Source organism: Panthera onca, chromosome B1 (genome assembly GCF_046562875.1).
Source record: "Panthera onca isolate mPanOnc1 chromosome B1, mPanOnc1 haplotype 2, whole genome shotgun sequence".
Taxonomy (NCBI): domain Eukaryota; kingdom Metazoa; phylum Chordata; class Mammalia; order Carnivora; family Felidae; genus Panthera; species Panthera onca.
Window position 1 is genome coordinate 174,580,919 of NC_138342.1, and position 24,778 is coordinate 174,605,696.

The window sequence follows — 24,778 nt, forward strand, 5'->3', positions numbered from 1 at the left end:
CAAAGAAAAGGATACGTATGGGGGTGGAACTTTGTTATTCTACATTAACATTGTCTGAGGCTGCATTTTAAAGAACATTGCTAAATAAGTTTTGCTTTTAAAAATTGAAAACTAAAAATTTCTCTTTTTTAAATACTAATATCTCTGTTGCTCAAAGTAAAACATTAATTTTTAAGAACATCAGTTTATAAACACTTTGAAGTTCAAAGTATGATATATATTACTTACTTTGCAATTAAGTCATCATCATAGTATTTTTCCTCCCTCATCCTAAATCCAGTGACATGTTATACTGTCAAGCTACCTGAAGGATTATATATTATCTTTAACCAATATCTCATTCTTGCTCTTAAGAGCAAGTGTGTGCACACCCAAAAAGTCAATGGATCCTGTGCAAAGTAAAAGAGGTTGTAAAAATAAGTAAATTGGATCTAATTATGGGCAATAGAGTTTTAAAAGGTCCTAGGTGAACATTACCAGCACTTTCCATGTTGAATTAAGCATGCAGTTTAGTCAGCAAAGATATTATTTTTATATATCATGTTTATGTCTACTATAAATATCATAAGCATTCCATTAACATTAACCTAGTGAGTAATGCATATATGATGGCGTCAGGTTCTAATCAGTGATAATAACTGCCTACAACTATTTCCCCTACTGTTCATCTCCCCACTCTTTTACCCTGACTAACAAAGACATGCCTACCAAAGTCTAAGGGTTCATGTAGTTACAGGAAACTGGATGCATTATTTATAAGGATGCAGAGGCTAGAAAGTTCGGCTATGCCGCTTATCCTAGCAGTAGTAGGCTCGAAGCTATTGGCAATAGGAACCCTGCCAGTGCATTAGAAGATGAGACAGAGGGATCTCTGCCAAATAAAATAGCTAAGTAATAACAAATGTTAAAGAAGAGCCTTGGGGGTTGGAGGGAGTCCTGAGCTTATGGCTGAAGCACAATTCAGATCACCAAGCTTTTGCAGTCAATGCGGAAAGAAGAGTTGTAATTGCAATTAATTCTTTGTGTCTTATCATTCTTGAGTGCTTGCTTTTTAATTACAGTTATACATTTTTTTAATGTTACTCAGCATCTGTGTACAAATGAGAAAATTACAACTTGTATAAAATAGGTATGGCACATACCTATCAAATTGCAAACTCAGGGGTAATTCATTGTGTGTACTATCCACGTTGTTTAGAAATCCAGCTCACTGTTTTAGTGATCCAGGACAAATTGGTATTTTCTCTCTCTGATTTCAAAGAAAAAGAAATCCAACCATGTAAAAGCCACCATTTCTTACTTTTCATGTGTTCAAAACTGATATATTGCCACAGACAGACACCTGTCATGGCTTTAAGTGATTTTGAGATAGTGCCATTCAAGTTTCATTTTCTGTTTAATCATCCTCAGTCACTTGGAATTTACACCACATTGCAACAAAAGGCCGCATGCTCTAAATGTTAATAGCAGCAGGAGATGAAAATGCCATCTTGCTTGGAAAAAAAAACCTAAAAACTGACAAAATAAGTCAATCTAAACACAAAAAAGAAAACCTACTATAAAGACTGTTAAAGTCAAATAACCTTCCATATCAATTTGAAATTTATACAAAAAGTTATGATTTTTATTCTGCATCTCAAAATTGATCTGAAAATTACCATCAAAATGAAGGCTGAGGTAGTTGAGGATACGTATCACCTATGTGTTTATTTATTTGTTTCTTATAATGCTAAGTTTCAGATATTTAATGGACACCCCTTTTTATCGACCATAAAGCACTCATCATTGTCTCTCCAACCCAATATGTGTGCGAGGTTTATGAATTCCTTCTAAATTATCCAAGTACCAAACAAATATGATTTCTTATCTAAAACTTTCTGGTCTGAATGCTTTTTATCATAGTAAATGTGTACGTATATTTCTGTACTTTGCTCAGGAACCTTGATTCATAGAACTGATTTGGTCCAAGTAACTGGGTTAGAGGAAAACAACTATTTTCAAAAGTAGCTGCAATGATCACATGCCCTCACAAGAGGAGCCCTCTGAGGGTTTTTCTTTCTTCCTCTATAGTCACTACAGTCAGTGAGTGAAAAGAGCTCAGGATGTGGAGTCAGAGAGGCTGGAAAGCAACTTTGCTTCTGCCATTACTTTTTATCTAACCTTGACAAATACTGACTTGTTTGAGCCTCTTAGGTTTTTCATTATATAACTTGACTAATAAATATTTGTTCTCAAATGACAGAATCTGATGTGTGATAGGTGCTCACTAGAAGATATTATTACTACTTTAGTATCATTACTTTTAATGATAATAAAAGAAAAATCAACCTTATTAATGCAATGGTGGCATGCCTTTATTCCCAAAGACTCTTCAGCACCACAGAGAGGAACAGCGACCAACCAGTTAATATGTAGATTTTCAGATAATTTATAATAATCCCATCTAAGGGGAAACAGATACTTATAAACCACCACGTAAATGAATACTTGTCATAAAATGAAGAAACTTCCCAGATACAGAAGTCAGAAAAATTGAAATAGAAGCATACAAAATGTTAAATACTTCTCAAAATGTTAAAAATTTTCTAATATTATTTCAGCCAATGTTTTTTTTTTAAAACATCGATTTTAAAACATTTAAATATCTGGGGTGCCTGGGTGACTCAGTCGGTTAAGCGTCTGACTTCGGCTCAGGTCATGGTCTTGCAGTTTGTAAGTTCGAGCCCCGCGTCAGGCTCTGTGCTGACAGCTCAGAGCCTGGAGCCTGCTCCGGATTCTGTGTCTCCCTCTCTCTCTGCCCCTCCCCCGCTCATTCTCTCTCGCTCTCTCTCTCTCTCTCTCTCTCAAAAATAAACATTAAGAAAATTCTTTTAAATATTTAAATATGTTTCATGATTTTTTAGGTGTCTTCCTATAATTACATATGCATGCAACTTTTAAAAAGTATGATAATCTAACTAAAAAAAATCACCTCTGGGAAACACTACAGTGATACGTTATGGGAATGGAAACACAAATAACCCCAAATCCCTTCCTTCCAGACCTTACATTACAGTTTGGGAACCGATGTGCACTTCGTGCCAATAACTAGTAGCAATCTTGTTGCTTGAAGCAAGAGCTATGAGACCATCAGAAGAGTACCCCTGGGGGTGGGAAGACAATCTAACATCTTTGTATATCAATAAACTAATAAAGAGTATGCTTTCTCCCTTGACTGGACAAGGAATGAATATAAATATATATATAAACATATATATATATTTACAATTTCAGATACAATTTAAATGAATGAATATATATATTCATATATATATAAATATGTATGAATATATATATATTTTACAATTTCAGAGACAATTTAAATGAATGAATATAAACATATATATGAATATATATAAATATATATGAATATATATAAATATTCATATATATAAATATATATGAATATATATAAATATATATGAATATATATAAATATATATTCATATATATAAATATATATGAATATATATTTATATATATTCATATATATAAATATATATATTCATATATATAAATATATATGAATATATATAAATATATATGAATATATATTTACAATTTCAGATACAATTTAAATAAAATATACCCAAGTCTGCACTACTGCTACAAAAGGAGGGAGGTGAGTTAAGACGTTTTGACAATTATTGAGAGAGCAGAGCTGGTCCTATTCTTCATGAAGACCCTCTCCACTAGCAGCTTCTATTAGACTCACTCTTCATGCACTTTGTACATAAAAGGTCACAGCCAATGTTCTAGAAACTTAAAAAAAAAACAAGCAGAAAGTTTTAGTCATACTTGTTTCTGTATGTATGCATGTAATGATGTTAGGTTTCATTTTTATTTTTTCACAAAGCTGAACAGTTTTAAATCTCAGTCCCCTTCACCTGCATTGTAAAAATGTTTTTAAAGGTTCCAACAAATCCCTTATGTGCCCTTGAGTCACCTATTTCCTTCCTAAAGCTTATCTTGCTTTCACACACAGTCTCATTTGCACATACATGGCAATTCTGCTGCCCCCATAATCTATTCATTCTAAAACATACCCAAGGATTCTTTGTATGGTTTATTTTTCTGCAGATAACTTGAGGATCAAGCCTGAACAAGATGCATTTCTGCTTTGGAGTATTAGGGATGTGAAAATAAGAACCTGCGATGAGGATAGCAGGGGGGAAAAAACTCTATCTGGATCAACTAAAGGGAAATGTACAAAATTTGTAAAAAACAAAAACAAACCTATTACGGCCACTTAAATAATTTTCCCTCAGATATGTGTGACGCTACTTCTTTTCATATTCCCTCACATCACATCTTATCATAAACATGTCCTGTGTGTCAAATTCTGCCGGGAACAGTTCATCAGTGGTGGATTGTTAGATTTTGCAACTTTTTAAAAGTAGTTGTAGCAACTTCTTTATTATATCTTTGTAGACTAAGAATTAAAATAACAATGATCTGTTTTCAAAGTTACATTATTTGTGAATGATGTGAATTTTTATAGGTTGATTAAATAGCTAGATCTCAAGTTAAAATTCATGACATTTATATAAAATATTATAAAATAAATTTAATATATTTCCTCTTACAGATTATGTTTTTGAATATATCTTAATTCTTACATGGGGAATCTACAGTTGAAAACTCAATCAGATGACACAGAAGCTTCTTGTCAATTAATCACTGCTTCCAATAAATGAACTTTAAGAAATAGAGGAATCATTATAAAGGAATATTTTGTTTTCAATACTTAATCATTTTAATTAATTTACTTTATTATTTTAATTTACTATACCTATCACTCAGTTACAATATAATTAGACATACATTTTCTAGCTTACTACTTCTGTCACCTTTAGGTCAATTCAATAAATGTTAAAAAATTAAAATTAAAAAAAAAGACAACTAATGAAAATAATATTGTTCAAGAAACTTCAACCTTTCCATATATATTTCCAGGTAACCTAGTCAAAAATATCTCTTTGAATATCTTTTAAGTCCATCTATGTATGATGGGCAAGTTTCTGAAAATCAACAGTAATTCAACTTACCATACTATGATTATGCTCATCTAAAATTTCCAGTTAAGTTTCTAAGTCCCTTAAAAGTTCCCAAACTGCTTTCAAAACTACTTAGTGCAAAGTAATTTCTGATTCCTCTTAATCTTATTTGGCCTTTTACTTTTAACGGTAAATCATAGATTTTCATTGTCTTTTTAAATAGATAAATTTCAGAATTCTGATTCTTGTTAAAATTATTGAGCTCTAAACATGAAGCAGAAATAATTGGCTACTTAAAAAAGAGACAACAGTAAAAAAAAAAAATCATTATCTAAATAATATTTCCTTTTAAGTCACATGCCATAGAATGGGTAAGTGTATTCTATCTTAAGCAATATTATTTAAAAAGCAACTTAATTTAAAAATCTATTTCCCATATTCTGCTTTGTATCATGAATATGTGTCATTACACATAATTAGCACAATTAACCACAATTAACCTTTCTATTTTACTGCAAACTACTTCAGCCCAAGGACTAATCTTGACTTCACCTTCCCAACCTTCTCCCCTTTCAAGAAATACACTTCACAGTTCCTAGCATCATGCTGGAGCCCTATGGGAAATAGATTACTAACCATTCACTTATTTTAATCAAAGAGAGAGAAACCCTCAGTGATCTAAGACTCAAATAGCAAAAACAGGGCCATCAAATTTTAATTTCACATTTACCACTCACTTGCTATTTGACCTTAGTTGTCACTTGGCCTATCCCAATCTATATTTTACAATTTTTACTATTGAAATGAAGAAATTAATAGCCCAAAATTCCTTTTAAAAATTAAAAGGAATACGGAGGAAATTTCTTATCATGGCAAAAAAAAAAGTCCTGCAATATTTAACACGGCCTATCTCTGTCTCTCTGTCTCCCCTGTGTGTGTGTGTGTGTGTGTGTCTCCCTCTCACCCTCTCTCCATCTCTCCTCATCCCATTTTTTAAAAAGCTTGATATTCGCTGAAGAAGAGACCATGGAATATCTGAGCAATGAACAAAACAATAGCTTAGATGTGATGAATAAGTTCAACCTAAACGCCAAATCTCTTAAGTAAGAGATAGTCATGGACTTGAATGGAGATGAGCGCAGCTGTAGACTCTAACCCACATTGGCCATATAATTGGTTTTTAAGATTTTGCTGACTTCTGGTAGACTGAGAGATGAAATGAAAAGTGCCATTCCAGCAGTTCTTTGACAATTAGTTGAACTATGAATACAAAGTTATTAAAAATTGAATTAAATCCTCAAGCACCTTGTATGGTAGATGCATTATAATAAGAGTAGGGCAGGGAAAAGTGGGATTTGCCTACAGATGAACTAGTGGAGACACTATTTCCTCCAGGTTTCAGTGGTGATGTCTATGAGGCTGATAAAGCTTCAGCAAATGTGATGTCACACTTCAACAAGACCTGCTGAGTTTTCTGTACAATATTAAATGGAACGGGCTAAGCATGTTTCTTTTCCTTTTCTTACCGTTAAAAAAGAAAGAAACTAATCAATATACAATTACTCTGGTGAAAGAAACTAGTAATTTTTCAAAAACTACTTAATCAGAGATTCCTTAATAAAAGAATCTGGATCAAATAGACTTTGACTTCTAACTCCAAAGTCAGAACATTTTACAGATTTCAAAAATGCTTCCTATGCATTCTAATGTGAAAACCGTAGCTCATTTTTTTTACTCTTTTCTACCTTCTTCAGAAAAGCATACGTTTCTGGACTTAAAAAAAGAAGGCATTTTTAAGAATGATCATACAGTCAGCTCACAGGTTCCAATAAAGTCTTTCAAGATACTTCAATTGTCTTCAGTTTTCTAATTTTCTTTAAAAATCTGGTCTGCCCAATTAAACAATGTTCAGTAACATTTATTTTTAGGTTTCCTTTAAAATTCTGAGATGTGTATCTCCTGACTCTTCTAAAGTTGTCTGCTTATCAGCCATAGAGGACTGCACTGGTTTCACCTGTCTAGCCCACCCTGCCCTTCCTTAGGTACACAACCTTCCTGCCCGTAATGAACCTACACCATGCAGTTCCCATGGGGCTGAGCCCATCTGCCTCACGAACCCAAACACACACAGCAGTGGACATCTGACCTGGCCCCTGCCGTGCCTGAGTCATTAATCTCCCTGGATACAGTAACCGTTTTAGGAGCAGGCACATGACACAAGTAGAGCCAATCACATTCTTCCTTAAATTTTGCTGTGTGGATGAGGAGTGGACTTTCTCTTCTTTTTAGATTATGCGCTAAGGGGTTACAGGCTTAGAGACACCAGCAGTTCTCTCCTTGTCAGGCAGACAAAACCCACTGAGAATGAAGCTACCATTTTGTAGAGAAGCAAAGCATAAAGGCTGAGAGAAGATTCTATTAATAGCAGTGGAGCTCTGGATCAAAATGCACCAGTCATGTACTCCAACATACCCTCTTTATATTAAGCCCTCTGGGGTTAAATTTCTATAGCTTGTAATCAATAAACTCTTAAATCATGATCCATATTTTGTATTTTGCTGCTGCTTTATCATGTTGTTCCCCATCCCTTCCTCTATCTTATTCCTTCCCCTACCCCAGGGAGACAGCTGTCTCCTAGAACACCCAGGGGCTAATTTAAAGGCTTCTATTCCCATCTTCCTATTTCTCAGATCCCTAGGTAACTTGAAAAAAAAATAAAGAATTTAAAAAAACACCAAATTTATTTAAACATTGCTAGCTCTGCTCTAGATGCTTTCTTGATATACACTTCTCTGTCTCCATTCTCTTCCCTCCACTTCGCCATTTAAAAAAATTAAAACTGGTGTGTGTATAATCCATTTCACTGCTCCATCCCTAATGATTAAAAACACTTAACTATAGTTTTACTACTCTGAAAACAGGGGGAAAAAGATGTCCTTCCCTTTTCCAGCTGATGTACAAAAAGACTTGACTAATTTTCTTAATGTTAACGAGACTATTTTAGTAAAAATCCCCCCAAAGAATAAAATACAAAGAAACAAGTCTGATAATTTTCTACTAATGAATTTCGGTACCATACAAATAATTTTCAGGATTTAAGATATCACATAATAAATTAAATAGTAGTTAGCCTGGGATAAGGCAATGCAACTATCTGAAAAAAACTACTGCTGAGGAAGATATGCCTGTTTGATGAAGATCATACTCCCATTAGCACAATGGCTCTAAGATTATTCCCATCTTTGTAAAATAGCATATTTGGAAATATACCACATCATTCTCAAAGTAACAAAGCTGAACAGCAAGTCACTGTAATAATTGTGGACCAACAGTCTTGCTTCCTTTTATAGTATTAAACCCTTGAATTGTATTGCCATTAACTAAGGGCTCGCCTGTCCATTTTATTACCTTGTAGTTTGTGGGAAGTGTATTAATTCAATAAAAGCTGGCTTTGGGATAACTGGAACAAATGTTGATTATATTCCGGGAATCTTCAGAAAAACTACATCTTGATGCCTTTTTTTTTTTTTTTTTTAAGAAGGCCCTCCCTCAAGCTGGCTGTATGGATCCCATAAAACTTTGTATTAAAAGACCATAAGATTTGTTGGGGTGCCTGGGTAGCTTAACCGACTGGTTAAGCATCCTACTCTTGAACTCAGGCTCAGGTCATGATCTCTCGGTTCGTGAGTTCAAGCCTTGCATTGGGCTCTGAACTGACAGAGCTTGCTTGGGATTCTCTCTCTCTGCCCCTACCCATCCCCCCCCAGCCCCCTGCTGTGCATGCTCTCTCTCTCTCTCTCTCTCAAATAAATAAACTTAAAAAAAAAAAAGACCATAGGATTTGCAATCAGAAGATTCAGTTTTAAATTTCTGCTATACCACCTACTTAGTTTTTGAATTTGGACATGTCAGAACGTCTGAGCCTCAACCCCTCAACTAACAAATGGGACGAAATCTAGGTCACAGAGTTCTTGTGTGAATAAATGACTCAACATATAAAAATATGCCTTATAAAATACACAGTATGATGCAAATATCAGTTACTTATATATACACAGCACATACACATATATGGTTTATTCCATGGTTCCAAAGAAAATTCTGTAAAAGTTTAATTTCAACTGAATACACAAGGTTAATTATAGTTTCGTTGTAAGCTTGATCAAAAGTTTTGAGATGATCTCACCCGGTAGTGGAATGTAATGAGAGACAATGAATGCCTTTAGAAAGGTCAAAGGCAGGACTGAAGAATGATAGGACAGTTGTAGGCGGTACGTTAAGAAAAACAGTAAGACACATTCACTCACAAAATGAATGAACTGAACACGAAGGCAGTAACTTGCCCGAGCATAGGAATGGCTGTGATATATACATGCCGGTGCTCTTGGTCAAGACACTGTACTGCCCCAAAAATCTGTAAGTGCCTAGGCAATTAGAAAGATGGAAGTAATACCAGAGGGGCAATTTCCTTTTTAAATTATTCTCTTATTGCTATATGGTGCATGGGAATTTGTTTGTCATTCTCCACAACAGAGCCACCACACCCTTGAAAATGTCATGTTTCTAGAAACCTGGAAACACAGTTTGCATTCACTTGGAAGTAGCTCTCCGACGGTGACAGGACAGATTTCATATTTGCCACCAATAAAGATCTGAAATTGAAATGCCATTTTTCCAGCTGAGAATCATTTAGCAAAGGTTCAGGCAGTTTCCTCCACCATTAAAGCAGGTAAGTCAGTTCCAGCTGAGGATGGAATGTAACTCTCACCAATGGACCATGGACTTGGCCCAATCTGATCAATACATATCACTGCCCCCAAGTGAAAATGCTGTATCTCATTATAACAAAAATGTCCTGCGGACAAAAGAGATTTTCCCCTTCAGTGAGCTCTTTTAGGTGCCAAATTAAAGACTGAATTCTTCATTTCATTCAGAGATTTCAAAGAGGACTTCCTGGATAAGTTCCCTTGAAATGCAGGCTTAGCTGAGAATATATCATATTTTGAAAAGACACAGTGATTTCTGAGCATAGAACTTCCAGCATCATCATTTAGAATGCAAATAATTAGCTCCTTACCTCCTCCAAAAATATATTATCCTACATTGTTCAAATAAGACGTAAGGCTGCCTCTAATTACCATTCTCTTTTTAGAGCCACATCGTTTTTCCAGGTATAGCTCTCTCCCACAGAGAAGGGAGACCACCTAAAAGCAAAGATGTGCTAAATGATTCACATTAATTTTCCCACATCAGGCTTCCAATATAGATTTGAGACAAACAAGATTATACGGACCTTGAAACTGAGTCTCGGGGAGGTTAACAACTCGCCTAAGATTACCCAGTAATTGCAGCACTCACATTTAGACTTACAAGCACGTGTCCACCCAAGATGTGTGTTCTTTCCATTTCGCCTCACTGCCTGCCATGCTTTGATGGGTGACATACAGATCGTAGGGGCTCAGCTGGTCCCAGGCCATACATTTACCTTATTAGGCTACCACCCATACTCCCAATCCACTTCGTGTCAAAGATAACTTTGCAGTCCATTCATAGAATCACATTCCTTTTAATATTAAAGGCTTTTTCTTTGAGGCAACAAAATCTCAAGTATCATAGCAGACTAGTGTATTGCCTGGGTTTGAATTCTGCTTGTATGACTTCAGACAAGATAGATCAGTATCATCATCTGAAAACTGGATTAAGGTTTTGTGAGAATCATGAGTTATCATCCATACAAATCACCCAGGACAGTGCCTGGTATACAGAAAGTCATCAATAGATTTATGCTATTATTATTACTTGAAACACTTACTACTATTTAAGACTGTTTTCCAGAAACTTATCTTTATTTTTATCTAATTACTATTCATCAGACTTCTCATTTTTGTTTCCCTCATTTATATATTAAATTGGAATGGGTGGTTCTTAATTCAGTAAAGTGATTGGTATAACAATTGCACTTTTTTTTTTTTACAGCATTCAATAAAATTGTAGGCAACATAGGGTCATGGGCAGCTGGCACTTCAGAGAAAAATAATTCAGGTTTGTTCTAAGCAGTCCTTTTACTTTCGTGCTGATCCTACATAAAGGAGGAACAAGAGCGTCCTACTAACTATTTTGTTCACATTCTTCTCCTTACACAATATCACGTAAGTGTATGTAATAGGACGCTTGTTTAGCAAATAATATGTTTCAAGTCACAGATGCCTCATTTACCAAAAAAAAGTAAATAAAGGAAAATAATGTTAATCTTTACCAGGAGATCATTGTAAGACACTTCTTGAAAACTTTATAAATTAGTAACTCTAAAAATAGTGAATACACAATGCAAATTTCAATCCCAATTTCAAAAAAGAAATAGTTAAAATTTTCCTTACAAAGGGTAGGCTTTGTAACTTTGATATTTCACCAGTAATTATGAATTGCTAGGAATAATAAATACACAGGGGGAATAAATGATAAGGTGTTTGTAAATGAAAAATAAATTCTTTTAAACCTCCAGTCAAGAACAACTGCTTTATTGTTACGATGATCAAAAAATATTTAAAAATTTAAGATTTAAAAAAATATGTGAAAATATTTCTGATCAGTATTTACTAACTAGCATGAGAAAAATGCTTATTATACATTAAGTAGATAGAGGAAGGGTGGATAAATAGAAAGTCAGAATGAAAAACACTGATTAGAGGAATATATATATTAAAATATTAGCAATAGGATTTCAGATAGATAAGTGGGCAATTCTTATTTTCTTCTTCTTGTTTTTTCTATTCCAATAGGAGTTTGAGACGTCAAAAGCAGAACTTTGAGGGCAGGCATGGTCAGGGAAGGCTTTGGAGAAAAGCAAGAAGTGAGCAGAAAGGACAGAGAGTTCTGAGCAGGGCCAAGGATGTAAACTGACACTGCTGAACCGTCCCAAGATTTACTCAGCAGTGACACGCTCTCATCAACAGGACTGGCAGTAAGGGGATGTTTCCCCACAGAGGTGTGCACATTTGTACCTGAAGAATGAACAAGAAACAGGGCTGTCTGACCCCAAAAGCACACCAAGTCATCGTAACACATAACAGGCTGAATCCATCCTCTTCAGAAAGGCTTTTTAAAGTGTACATAGAAACACAAGTGCCAATAGTTCAAAGAACGTAGCCCCACAAAGACATGATTACATCCCAATTGCGTAGTTCAGTTTTCACATCCGGGGATTTACTGGTGTCTCCTTTCTGGGTGAAACAAAGTGAAAAGAAACCTAGTCTTCAGGGCTGATTATTCCCGACCCATGTGAACTTTCCCAAGGACTTCGACTCACAGATATCGTTTGGATGTTTACGTCCCGCTTATTGCCGTTACTGCTTCCTCAAGTTTCCCCTTCAGCCTTTACTAGATGGAGCTATGCTGACGTCACAGCCTTCTGCAATGCAGGGTTCTATGGGTGCTGCCCATAGGTGAGTTGATGATGCCTCACACTGCTCTCACCGTTCTAACCAAGAATAGACTTAGGATCCTGCCACTATTGGTTGTATTTTCAAATTATGGAGCATATTTTCATGAGATTAACAAAAATGTGGGCATTAATCAATCCCACAGCATTTACTGAGAGTCTAGCATGAACGGGGAAGGAGGGATGCATGAAAATGGCACACTGATACATTTTAACATGATATCAAAACACAAAGCCTTCTTTCTTCGTCAAAATCCTTTACCAAACAACAGGAACTAACTCTGCTGAGAGTTGGAGATCAGAGTCAGATTTCAAAATTATTTCTCTCTCAACAGTATTGCAATGAATACAATATGAACCGAGAGATTCATTTCAGTTCCCTAAAGCTCTGGAAAATCCAAAGAAGTATTTCTTCTATTCCAAGACTGCTCGGATATGCTTAAGGATAGCATCCATCGCCCTGTTAATGATAGCATGAGGGTTCCAATTACAAGAGTTTCAATAACTTTATTCAATGAATCATGCAAGGGAGAAACTGTTCCCAGACAAAATGCCAAAAGGAAAAATCCAGTATTTGCCCTTGTATAATAAGCACTCAAAAATCTAAAACAAAGCTCCACATGATGCCTTAATGCTAGTCAGCTAAAATCTATATAATTATACTAATCTTTTTATAAGTAGAATTAAATAACAAATATCCCAAATTCCCCAGAAGGGATTATCATTTCAGACTATGTAATGAGTATCGTTAGAATACAGAAGAAGCCAATTTAAGTCCTCTCTAGCATTTTATTTCCTGTTTGATCTCCCTAGATTGCTGCTATCAATCTAGTTAAATGATGCTTTATCTAGCTAAAATATAGTCAAAACATCATACTTCTTGCAATAAAAGATACGTTTACATCATATCATTACAGTTCTGGTACCATCAGCCCAAAGGGAAAGGCTTTAGGTTCAAACTGGATTTATTTCAACAGCCTGAGAAAACAACTAAAGTTGCCAAATGTACAGACCTTCTTGCAAGTGGTCCCTACCATGCTGACAGCCAAAGGAAATTGTTCCTTAAACACACCCTCTGGGCTGGAATGGAATGATTGGGGACATCTATTTATTGAAGAGCTTATCAACCTGAGAAATAGCTTTAAATAAAGAGCTAAAATATGGGAGAGAAAGACTGTAATTATAGGCTTTATTTTCAAGGTCTGATAAATTCCCCCGTTGGATATCAAAACTTAATTCTATGCCATTCACAATTCGTAAGTATCAAAACTATTTTTACTAGTCCTTGCTAATTTCTTAAGTTCCCCTGACATGGCACAAAGCACCAATCAATCTAACCGTTGTAGAACTCCATAAGCACAAAGCACATTTCACATTAAACAGATGAAAACCAATCTGAGATCTTGCCTGGGGACTTGCTTCCAAGCATTCTCATAATTAGTCACTTACTATCAAATTTGAATTAAGGGCATCTATATATAGTTCCTCACTCTGTCACAGCACACTTTATTTGAGAACTGGGGAGCTTTAGAATAGGCCCCAAACAGCTGGGTATCAGGCCTCAGGCAATTGCTCAAGGCATCAAGACACGTTAAAAAACCACCAACGATGTTCTCTGTTGCTCACCTAGAACCAGGCCTCAGAGGCTCTGTAGTCATTTTTCAACATTCAAAGAGACTGCATTATAAAACTACCACATATGTCGTGTCTTCTCATATCCATATGTGCCTTAGGGGGAGGGGATATCTAGTCCACCCTAAGCATAGCAAGGGGCCATTCCCTTCCAAACAGCAAATACCATCCTGCTCCCGAACTTGATGGACTGTTCCTCAGTAAGGGCAGAGGATACACAGGAACACGATCTTCAGAAGCAGATACTGTCTTGGGTTAAAAACTAACGAATGGAATATTTAAATATACTTACATGAAGAAGTATTTGCTCCTTCTGTTGATACTGATATTCTAATGGGAGACTCTATAAAACAAAGAAGTGAAATGAGGCTTTATTGAGTCATGCCGCTTGCATTCTTAAATCAGAACTTTGCCAGGCTTAAAGATCGTCTAGAAAAAGAGGACTAGAAAACAGTGCAACAGAGAAGCTGAAGCGTTTCAAAGCCAGAGGAAGATATATACAACATTCAAAGACCAACAGAGGACCACAGGGTCCAAAGACTCTTTTGAAAGGGAAGAAAATGGGAGTCAATCCCCCTGTGAGGATACCCCACATACCAACTGGTGTATGAACTTCCTAGAAACATCACTCTGAACAGATCCCTAGTACAAGTGAGATGGATAATTCCTTGTCTCAAGTGTGGCTCTGATTTTAAGAAATATGAAACCAAAGAGAACAATTCCCATATTCAGAAAGAATGAAAGTCAAGTTTCATGCACAGAGGGGAAAAAAGGGAAAGTATTCTCAGGCAACATGGTCTGCATAAACATCCTGACCAAATACGGTGCTAAATAAAGTCCATGCAAGATCCACTAGAGCAATTATGTTAGGATTAAACAACACATGCTGAAGAAATTCATAATATACAATCATTGGAGATGTATGGTAGCAAGAGTCTCTTAGGTACCAAGCATAAGGGAAGGAAAACTGGTATTTAAATACAGACAGAGCATAAAACACAACTCATGCAGGAAAAAAGCATGGGACCTAAGGGTTTTTATTAGTCAGAAAGAAGAACAACTTAGTATCAAAGAGGGATTGAAATTCAGCAGCCAGAAAGTCATAAAGATTTAAGTCATATATCAGAAAATAAGAGTTACAGTCACTGCAAATTCCCAAGACAAGCACCACATAAACTGAAAAGCCCAGCTTCCTAACGGCATCTACCGGAGTCAGACAGCGAAGTCCCTTCCAGCAAAGAAATGCCTGAATGGAAGGGGAAGAAAATTCAGATAACTTAACAACTTTTCTCTTTTTGTTGCTCTTTTTACCTCTCTGTTTCCTCCTCTCTCTCTCCATGCCTTCTTCCCTCTCACTTTCTCTCTCTTTCTTTCTATTACTCAGAAAAGTACAACCTTCTTAGACTCCAGGATCATCCCACCCTACAACACACATACGTACATCTTTATGAACAACACATAAATGTGCCCTAAACATGGCCAAAGCAGTCTAGGGTAGAGAGAAATTTAGCTCTAATGATCCTGAACAATGGCTTGAAGGGGAGAGGAGGAACTGGTGAAGGTAAGTTAGAAAAAAAAAAAAAAAAGGCTGTGTTCGATGATATGGCCTCCTAGAGTTTCAACAAGGTACAGGCCATAATGCAGGGAATCAATGATGCCAAAACATTAAACATGGGGTAATGAGAACGAATACTGAGCTGAAAGGGTCTGCTCTCCTACTTACAGAGATATAGGACTTAACATTTCTAATGCTTCAATTTTCTCAACTGTACAAAGAAGAAAAATAATGTCTCGTTTCACACATCTGTTGTGATTACCAAATGAGATGCAAAAATCTTTGTAACCTGTGAAGTATCATGCCAAAACATGTTATCGTTATACCTCTGAAGTGAGTTTTGAATCTAGGTCTCTAAAAACTTGCTTCTACTTAAATGTGAATTTTTAAATGTTCCAAGGTCCTGTTAACTATAGAATAATGGGGGATGAGGAAAATAAAAATGAAAAAAAAAAATTAAATTCACAGCAGATTAAATTCACAGCTAGTGGAAAAATCAATGAATTAGGAGTATACATGCATTAGTACAGTAGTAGAATTGGGTTATAAGTAACTAATGTCTGCTCAGACTCTAACTGCTACCAGCAAATATTACAGGCAAGTAAGAAACAAACAAAAACAAACAAACAAACAAACAAAAAAGCAAAATATCTGAAAAACTCAGGCTTATAACAGTGTTTTCTGTAAGTTCAGTGACCCACAACTGATCATTAGGAGCCCAGAGGTCAGAGATTAGACACGGACACATTCTTCAGGATTGAACTGTGATGGATGAAAGAGAACAGAGGCAGCTAAGAGAAGCACCTATAAAGATTATATAAACTGAATGTATAACCCAGATGCCTTCTTTAGTGCTCTAACATCACTAAGTTGTATCTAAACATTTCTTTTTCCCATGCATGCCTTTCAGGCCCAACTTCAGGAATACAGCAAAAACTGTACTCCTTTAGTAAAATCCAAAGAGGGAAAACGAACTGGAGAAAATACTGGAGCAGAAAGCAAGAACAGTTGCAATTTGGATGCAGACAGGGTTCTGATTAGTAGAAGACACAGCCAGCAGTTATGTCTGTCGTTCTGGTTAGTAAAATTTGGGGAGCTTATTTTCCTTACCTGAAGACACATATGCTCTTTCAGTTGAGGCTGGCATGCCAGTGATGATCTCTGCAAAAAGAAAAGGTGACAGGATATTATGATGTATAATCAGGAGGCCGGGAGCCACTTCCACAGCCTGCCTTCAAACCAAAAGAGTGTAAAGGAAGAAAGTATTGCAAGAGGGTGATGAAAACCCAGGCTCTATCCGCCCTGAAAGTGAGAAGCGCAAAAAAAAAAGAAAAAAAAAAGACTGTCCAGAGAAGTAGTTCTTCTTTCTCGGGCAAAGAGCACGAGATGAGCCGTGCTAGAGTACGTAAGAATTCTCTGCCCCCACCCGTCTGTGATGGAGACTATAAGGCAAGGAGCCTCCTTCTCAGAAAGGAAGACAGATAGCAGAAGTAAAAAACAAACAAACAAACAAGATGTAGAATCAAAGCTGTGGTCAGAATTTTTAAGTTATGAATCTTTGGAGAATTACATTTTTGTTCAAAAACAAAAGCAAGCGATATTTCTAGTTGGGATTGGTGAAAGTCATCAAGTTCCGGCATCAAACTCTACAGAAAATTGCCAATGGTAATCAAGAGGGGCGCCTTATCGGAGAGACTTAGAGCTACTCTGGGCAGGGCACAGAGGAAGTAGGCAGCTCTCAGCCCAAGGGAATGAAGAAGAAACTGTATCCTTCTGGACACACCATTATCATGGGAATCATGAGAGTGTTCAAACTTTGACATGCTTTCAGTTGACTGCCTTTATAATGGAACAAAGGACGATTACATTGTCTAACCAATTCTGTCCTCTTTCTGTCCTTCTGAAAAGGGTTTTAGTTGTCAAGATCTAGTATATTCAGTAAGGCATGGAAAGATGTAGTGATGCAGTAATGAGTACCGTTCAACCTTCACTGTTTGTTTAATTCTTGTTAAATGACTTAATGACCTTTCACTATTTACTATTTACTAACCAGGACAAACAGGCAAGTTGAATCTGTTGCGATATATATACATCACAAAAGTTACTAGTAGCTACTAAAATCCTAAAGTCATATATGTTATCATTTTACATTCGAATCTATTAATCATGGAGTTAGAAATGTTCCTGATCAATGCGATCATCTTTAAATATGAATATGGCCATTTAGAATTTCCATGGTGGGACTAGTCCAGGAGGCAAGAGGAATTAATTTTAAGTGGCAATATTTCTTCAACTTCAGAGGCTTCTATAGGGATAAAACGTTTTTGTGGAATGAGAAGGGAAAGAAATTTCATGTGAGATTCAGCAGGGATGTTTAAGAATAAGCACTGGGTGAAATATGAACATATAAAGATCAGAAATATGGCTCTGATGAGACCAAAAGTGTCTTTCTCATGAAAATAAGTTTGGATGGTCCTCTCTAATCAAACATTAGGACAGACCATTCAAGGTGTGAGATTATTATCAAGCTGCCAAAGTAGCCTACGTTGCCTCTTCTGCCCACGAAAAATGGGATCAAGAGAAAGGAATCAGAATGTGAGGGTGTATGATATCCTTTGGACTTTTTCAAGCAGCAGGAATTATAGAGGATATTCTGTGTTGGTAATATGGCCATATCTGTCTATAACATGGCCACAACTAACTTTCTTGATGTAGGCTGCAGAAAATGAAATTATTCTTCTTTGGGGAAAATTGAATCTGAGAGGAACATTTTAATCAAAGATTCACAACATTTATCTTTCTCTACAAATACATAGAATAAGATCCATGTTTCCAAGCAAGTGCCCATGTTAGGAGAGATGTTTCCTTATTCTGTCCTTTGGGACCCATCAATGACACAACAACCAGATTAAAGTAGTAAGCTCAGGGTCACAAGAATTGGGCAGAAATCCCAAACCCAGCATGAATATCAAGACTCTTCAAATTTATTTTTGACAAACCAAGTAGTTGTCCACTATGACCTTCCAAGACAAAAAAAAGTACTTTTCTAGCTCCAGCATGAAAGATCTCAGATTAGAGGAAAGGTTAACCATAACATTTCCTTTTTTAATTGAATGTTACATAAAAATACCTGAACAGGAGGTTACCACAATAATCTATCTACACAGAGACAACTTAAAATAACCTCACTTTCTAAAAATAATAATAACAATAATAATCTCCCTTCCTAAAATTAGATATTTACCCTGGAGACCTTAAAAATATCTTTAATGATTATGGTTCCAAATAAAAACTTTCCGAATTATCTTGGGGGAAATGCAAGTTAGGAAGTTGTATACTTCCACACTAAAAGAGTCTTGCTAATAAGAAAAATTAATCTTTTTAATTAAAACCACTCAGCAAGCATTTTTATGCATGTTTCGGGTAGAATAAATAGATTTACAAAACAATCTTTTGTTATAAGTGATTGAAAATAATAGTTACAACTACAAATTTTAAAACCTTTAAGTCCTGCAATCTTCCTGATATTTACTTAAGCAAAATATTTTTCCTACAGTAATTTGGTATATTAAGTTTGTTAATTTATAAAGGACATCCCCTTCATTAGTGCAAATTAATGAGGATTTAGAATTATCAGGAACTGAACACAGCTGAGCAACTTAGGCTGTGTAGGTAAGTAAACATAAGGAACATTAGTGTATTTGTAATATTTGAATGCTTTTTGAATAAATCAGATCTGGTCTCAAGAAAACGTTGCAGCATTTGAAAAATGACACCTTCTGGAAAGTAATTTTTCTAATTATTACGTATTCATGACTTGTTTGAGGTTTCACCATGAGCACAATATACTGCATATAACTATTTAGCAAAATACACATGTACATATATACAAACATATGTATGATATACCTGTATGTATTTAAATATCCATTTCTGTGACTCTTTGTTATTCTAAAACTACAGGTTCCTAATGTGTGCACAAAACATATGATGAAGTCATCTTTTTACAGATTGACAATGGGCCCACTTATTGGCACTAGTGAAGATGACTTCAGGAACATCCTCAAGTGTCTGCATTCCTGCTTGTAATGAGAGCTTCCTCTTAAGAGGAATAAATGCTGGAGAGACACAATGGATACTATGCATTGGAAAGATCTCTCCATTCCACCCATGACGTTCTTCCTTATTAGTCTTCATGGAAATACAATACGATACAACATACATGGGGACTGCTTTACAAATTACAAAACATTTTATATTATTGTCAGTGTAACTACAGCTCATTTACCAATATCACAGCATTTTCAACACCACCATCAATTTGGGAGAGGGGGAAGCTAAGCCTATTACCCACACGAGCCAATTTTTTAAAGGATCCATTGATGTACTAGTCAAATTTTGTGGACATAATATTTTTCGTTCATCTCAGAGGAAACAGCAAATTTATTGCTATGAGCCCAATGTTGCTATGGGATCTTGAATCTCACTCAAATAATTTTTCTCCTGATTAAAAAAAGAAAATCTAGTAGAGGATATGATTGATTAGTATGTATATTCTCTTGTATTAACCTTTTAAAGACTGCAGTACTTAATTAATTTGAAAACCAGTTAGGTCTATTACTCTCTTCCCTAATCTGATGCCCAGGAGTTTTCATGGAGCTCCTCAGCTAAGAATTAATTGTGAAATTAAGGTTTCCTATATAAAGACCAAGCAAAATGAAATGCAAATAAAAATGAACATACAGTGTATAATCTGTATAGGCATAGTATATGTGGCCTTGTAAGCTGCCATATTTGAATTAATGAAAGGAATCTACCCTAACGCATCATGTAATGACGGCTGCCTATGGCATCCTTTTTTTTTTTTTTTTTTTTTGAGAGAAAGAGAGAGCACACGCCAATGAGCAAGCGAGAGGGGCAGTGAGAGAGAGACAGAGAGAGAGAATCTTAAGCAAGCTCCACGCTCAGCATGGAGCCAGATGTGGGGCTGGATTCCACAACTGTGAGATCACAACCTGAGCCGAAATCAAGAGTCAGACTCTCAAATGACTGAGGCACCCAGGCGCCCTGTGACATTCTTTTTTACAAGAAAGCTCAATGGACTTATTACACTCACAAAATCCAAAAATTAATGAGCAGATTGCACAGGTGTGTGTCTGTCTACAGTATGGCAAATTCTTTTTTCCAAATAAGATAGGACTGAAAAGACAATGGAAAAAGGCAGACAACATAAATTTCTAAAACGTAGCTTAACAAAATGATTGGCTACATATATATTCTTTTCTAAATGCTTGAAAATAGTGAAAATATGGTCATTATTTCACTCAAGCTTATAACAATTCAAGGAGAATTTCTTGGGTTTTTGTTGTCATTTCATAGTTGCTAATCTAAGCAAATCTAAACAATGACTTTCACTGCAGAAAGTTCATAATATTGGATGGAAGACTTTTATGGTCTAAGCCAATTTTTTTTCCTGATAGTTATAAAGCTGTGTTAATGGAATTAAAAGTAGTATCAGATATCAAGGTCATCCTGCTACATTTTTCACTTTTTTTTTCTGGGGAGAAAAGAAAACAATGTCTCAGGCAGATCTCCCCCAAACCTCTGCCATCTCCTCTAGAATCTCGTGCCAAAATACATTCTGAACATCTCAGTGTCAAGAAGGTACCCATGTGGGAATTTCAGTAAATCACAAGGAATCTGTTGCATAGGATGAGATTAGGATAATTAGTTCACAGCAGCAAACCAGGATCTTTCAGCAAGACAACCTGTGTAGAAATTACCAGACCATAGTTAGTACTGAAGTACTTAAATACGGGAGAGATGAGTGAGACAACACAAAATCAACAAAATTACTAGTATTTTATAGAAAACATAAATTAAAATCTCAAGGGGAGTTCAATATGATATTTTGACAACATGCTCTTATTTTTTAAACTTTTTTTCTAGGGCCCCAAAGGAAAATGAAATTCTTGAGAATTCCACTCTCTCAGCCCAAGTCAACATAAATACATTTAGGAAGAGATGGTTTAGCCAGGTGGCAGTTTATAACCATAGTAGAGTGCTCTTTTTCTCTCTGAAAGAGTGTTTATGTGCAATGTTTGCCCAGATTTCAAAGGACACAGGGATGTGACAACATAAAGGTTACATATCTGAGTCCCAGGGAGCTCCCAACCTGAGCTGAGACTTCTTTGATAACCAGAATTGGTCTGAATATAGCAAATTCAGAGAGCAGAGCAGTAGAAGAGGCTGAAGGATCAGAATGATCACTTATTTTCTTTTTGGCTGTGCTGCCACTAAGCCACTGAGGGGTAGAAGGAAAAGAGAGTCTCCTGATATTGCCGAACACATTGGCCTCGTCTATCATGGTGGCTGCTGGCCCAGAGGCTCTGATGAACAGCACACAGGTCCACAGCCTCTGAGGAGAGGGGCGTTTCTAGGAAGCCATGTTTCATTTCACTCTCCAGTGGTGAGCCCAGAGCAGACACTTGACCAGAAGGTAGATAATTGGTAAGCTCTCTAGGTCTTTCCATATGGTCTGGCACAGTAAGTTCTGCAAATCAGATGCTTGCAATGGGGAATCTGCTTCAGAACTAAGAAAGCAATCATAAAATAGGAATTAAAATGGAAAGAATGCCTTAAAAAGAGTCATGAAGAAATGACCAAGTGGGATCACAATCAGGTTAGAGTTCAGAATATAAAGTGGCACAGTTGAAAGCAAGAGAGGTGAGAAGATAAGTAGAAGAATCAAGAAAGTATCTGAGGCACATCAAAGGCAGAAATACTAGAGAGAAGATTCAGAAACCCTTGTCACTTAAATTTTTAGATATGCCCTGGGTTCACTTTTCTCCTTGAACCCCAGTAACAATGAAGTTCCAGTTCTTCCCCATAGAACTCCTTGTGCTTTATGTCTCACACCCTTCCGTCAGTTTTTGTCCTTCACACACCAAAGAATCTACTTAAACATTCACAAACACACAGGTACAGAGTGAGCCATATTAGACCAGGAATATAAGAAATCTGGTTTGGCGTCCTTCTTTGCTACCAAATATCTCGTGATCCTGAATGTATCTGTTTTCAGACACATGCTAAGTCTCCATACCTTTTAAAATGTAATGAGAAGGTTGGATAAGGATGAACTATTTCTAGGCTTCTAAGAAAAAAAAAAAAAAAGAAAACAAAACAGACCATCCTGCATTGTAATTGAGATTCTTTATTCTCCTTCAGATGCTCTATGTAAGCCAGTAAGACCCCATTCTATAATGAATTTTAGTTGGTTAAGAATCACTTCCTTACAATATTCTGTGAATTTCTCTTTCCTCTTGTCAGGTAAAAAAAGCTGATTATCAAAAACATCCCAACTTTCATTTCTCTACATTATAATTGGTTAACACTAAATATTCAAATTGGCAGCCAATTCTTGAAGGAATTAATATGGAAAAATGAGTTGGATGTCTCTCCTATGAGAGAAATGTAAAAAGCTGTATTATCATTCGGCACCCCAAAATTAGTAAGAAACTAAACCCTATGGGCTTTTGCCAGGAATGATAGAGCAGTAAATAATTCACTGCTTACTCCTGTAAATCAGAAAACACAGAATAATAGAATAGTACTGTAAGCACTCTGTGAGACCGTGACACTTACTCTAATTGTATTTTCCTGGGAATTTATAGTATACATTGCTCTACAAATCTAATCCAAGTGTCAAAATCGTAATTCAATAGCATTTACCACAAGGAGACACGTTCAACCAAGCCAATGACAAGCTGAGAACAAGCTACTAAACGTGGGACAATAAGAAAAAAAAAAACAAGAATAAGCCACTGAAATAGGTTTTTAAATTTGTGCTTCAAGTAGCATCCTATAAAATTCCATGTGGGGTAAAATAATGCCAGCGGCATGCTTACTGCTTAACCTGTGCTGATTAAAAAGTAAAGTGATGCTATATTTACCCATATAAATTTTAAATGGCTTTTACATTTTAAACTATAAACGCAGCTCCTAAAAATAGTAATGGAAACTACTTTTCACTGTTGTCCTTTACTCTCTGTGGAGGCAGGTATTTAAGATTAAAGTAATGAACTCTGATTACCCTGCGACAGAGCAGTTCAGTGGGGAATCCAGAGAAGGCTGGGAATTAACTTTCCCAACTCCGTCCCATATTTTTATCTTACTCCCTCTCGCTATCCTACTAAGTCAACGGACACAAACTACATCAGTCTCCTGTGGAGGTGACCCTCGAGTTATTTTTACTCGTCCCTCACATTCTTACCTTACCACTTTAAGAGACGAGGCCTTCACAGCGGACACTCTCTCTCATCTCCTGCCTAGAGCAGAGCAGTGTAATTAGGCTTGGCTTTATGACAGATGACAGGGCTCGTGTGGGCAGTAGTTAAGTGCCATAATGCAAAAAGAAAAAGAAGCACCAAAGGGTTTTTGAAGTCACATTTTATTATTTCAAGAGATTGAGACGCTCCCTGCTAACTCATCAGCTTCTAGAGGTGACTCCATCAAATTGCGGAGTATTGGGGTATCACGAGCAGACAGCCACCAGCTGTGATGCTTTTACTTCTTCAGATCACTCAGAGAAGCTGCTGGAGGGGAAGCAGTACCTTCTACCTCTGAGGCCTCCATTTGCTTAACAAATCTCCCTGGCACTGTTCTCAGGGAAGCAGAAGTCGACTCAACATGGTAGCAAATGCTTTGCCTCTAAGTCTCTCCTGTTTTCAGAATTAACAGGCCTAAAAAAAATTGATAGGCCTAACTTCCTACTACCTAGAGCCAGCTGTATTAAAAACACGCAGGAGAACATTAAAATATCCAAGACTGAGTCAGGATTGTATTCTTTTATGCCTACACACACACACACACATACACTGTACATATATTCATTTGGAATATTCATATGTACATACATATGCATGTAATATACATATCCTGCATATACATATGTATTCTGTATATAAATACTCACACACATATATATACATGTACATATTCTGTTATGGATAGAGCCAAAGACTTGACAGCCGTCCCTGACAAATTTAAAGAAGAGGTATAACCTCTTTCTGTTTCTGCCGTTCATGACCTTATTGAAGTCAAAAAATAAAATCTATG

The 24,778-nt window shown here is 36.2% G+C and overlaps 1 protein-coding gene across 8 annotated transcripts in view; it reads right to left on the reverse strand.

The window, feature by feature from the left end:
• The window catches only part of NRG1 (neuregulin 1), a 1,117,663-nt gene that overhangs the window by 143,814 nt on the left and 949,071 nt on the right, over positions 1-24,778 (reverse strand). For 7 of the 8 annotated variants that reach the window (XM_060653177.3, XM_060653179.3, XM_060653175.3 and 4 more), the window contains exons 4-5: positions 16,772-16,822; positions 14,399-14,449 (exon numbers count right to left, since the gene is read on the reverse strand). The exons of the other annotated variant lie outside the window; for it this stretch is intronic. In XM_060653177.3, coding sequence (XP_060509160.3) covers positions 14,399-14,449; positions 16,772-16,822 — 102 coding nt within the window. The remainder of the gene's footprint in view (positions 1-14,398; positions 14,450-16,771; positions 16,823-24,778) is intronic. 8 annotated transcript variants of the gene reach the window in all.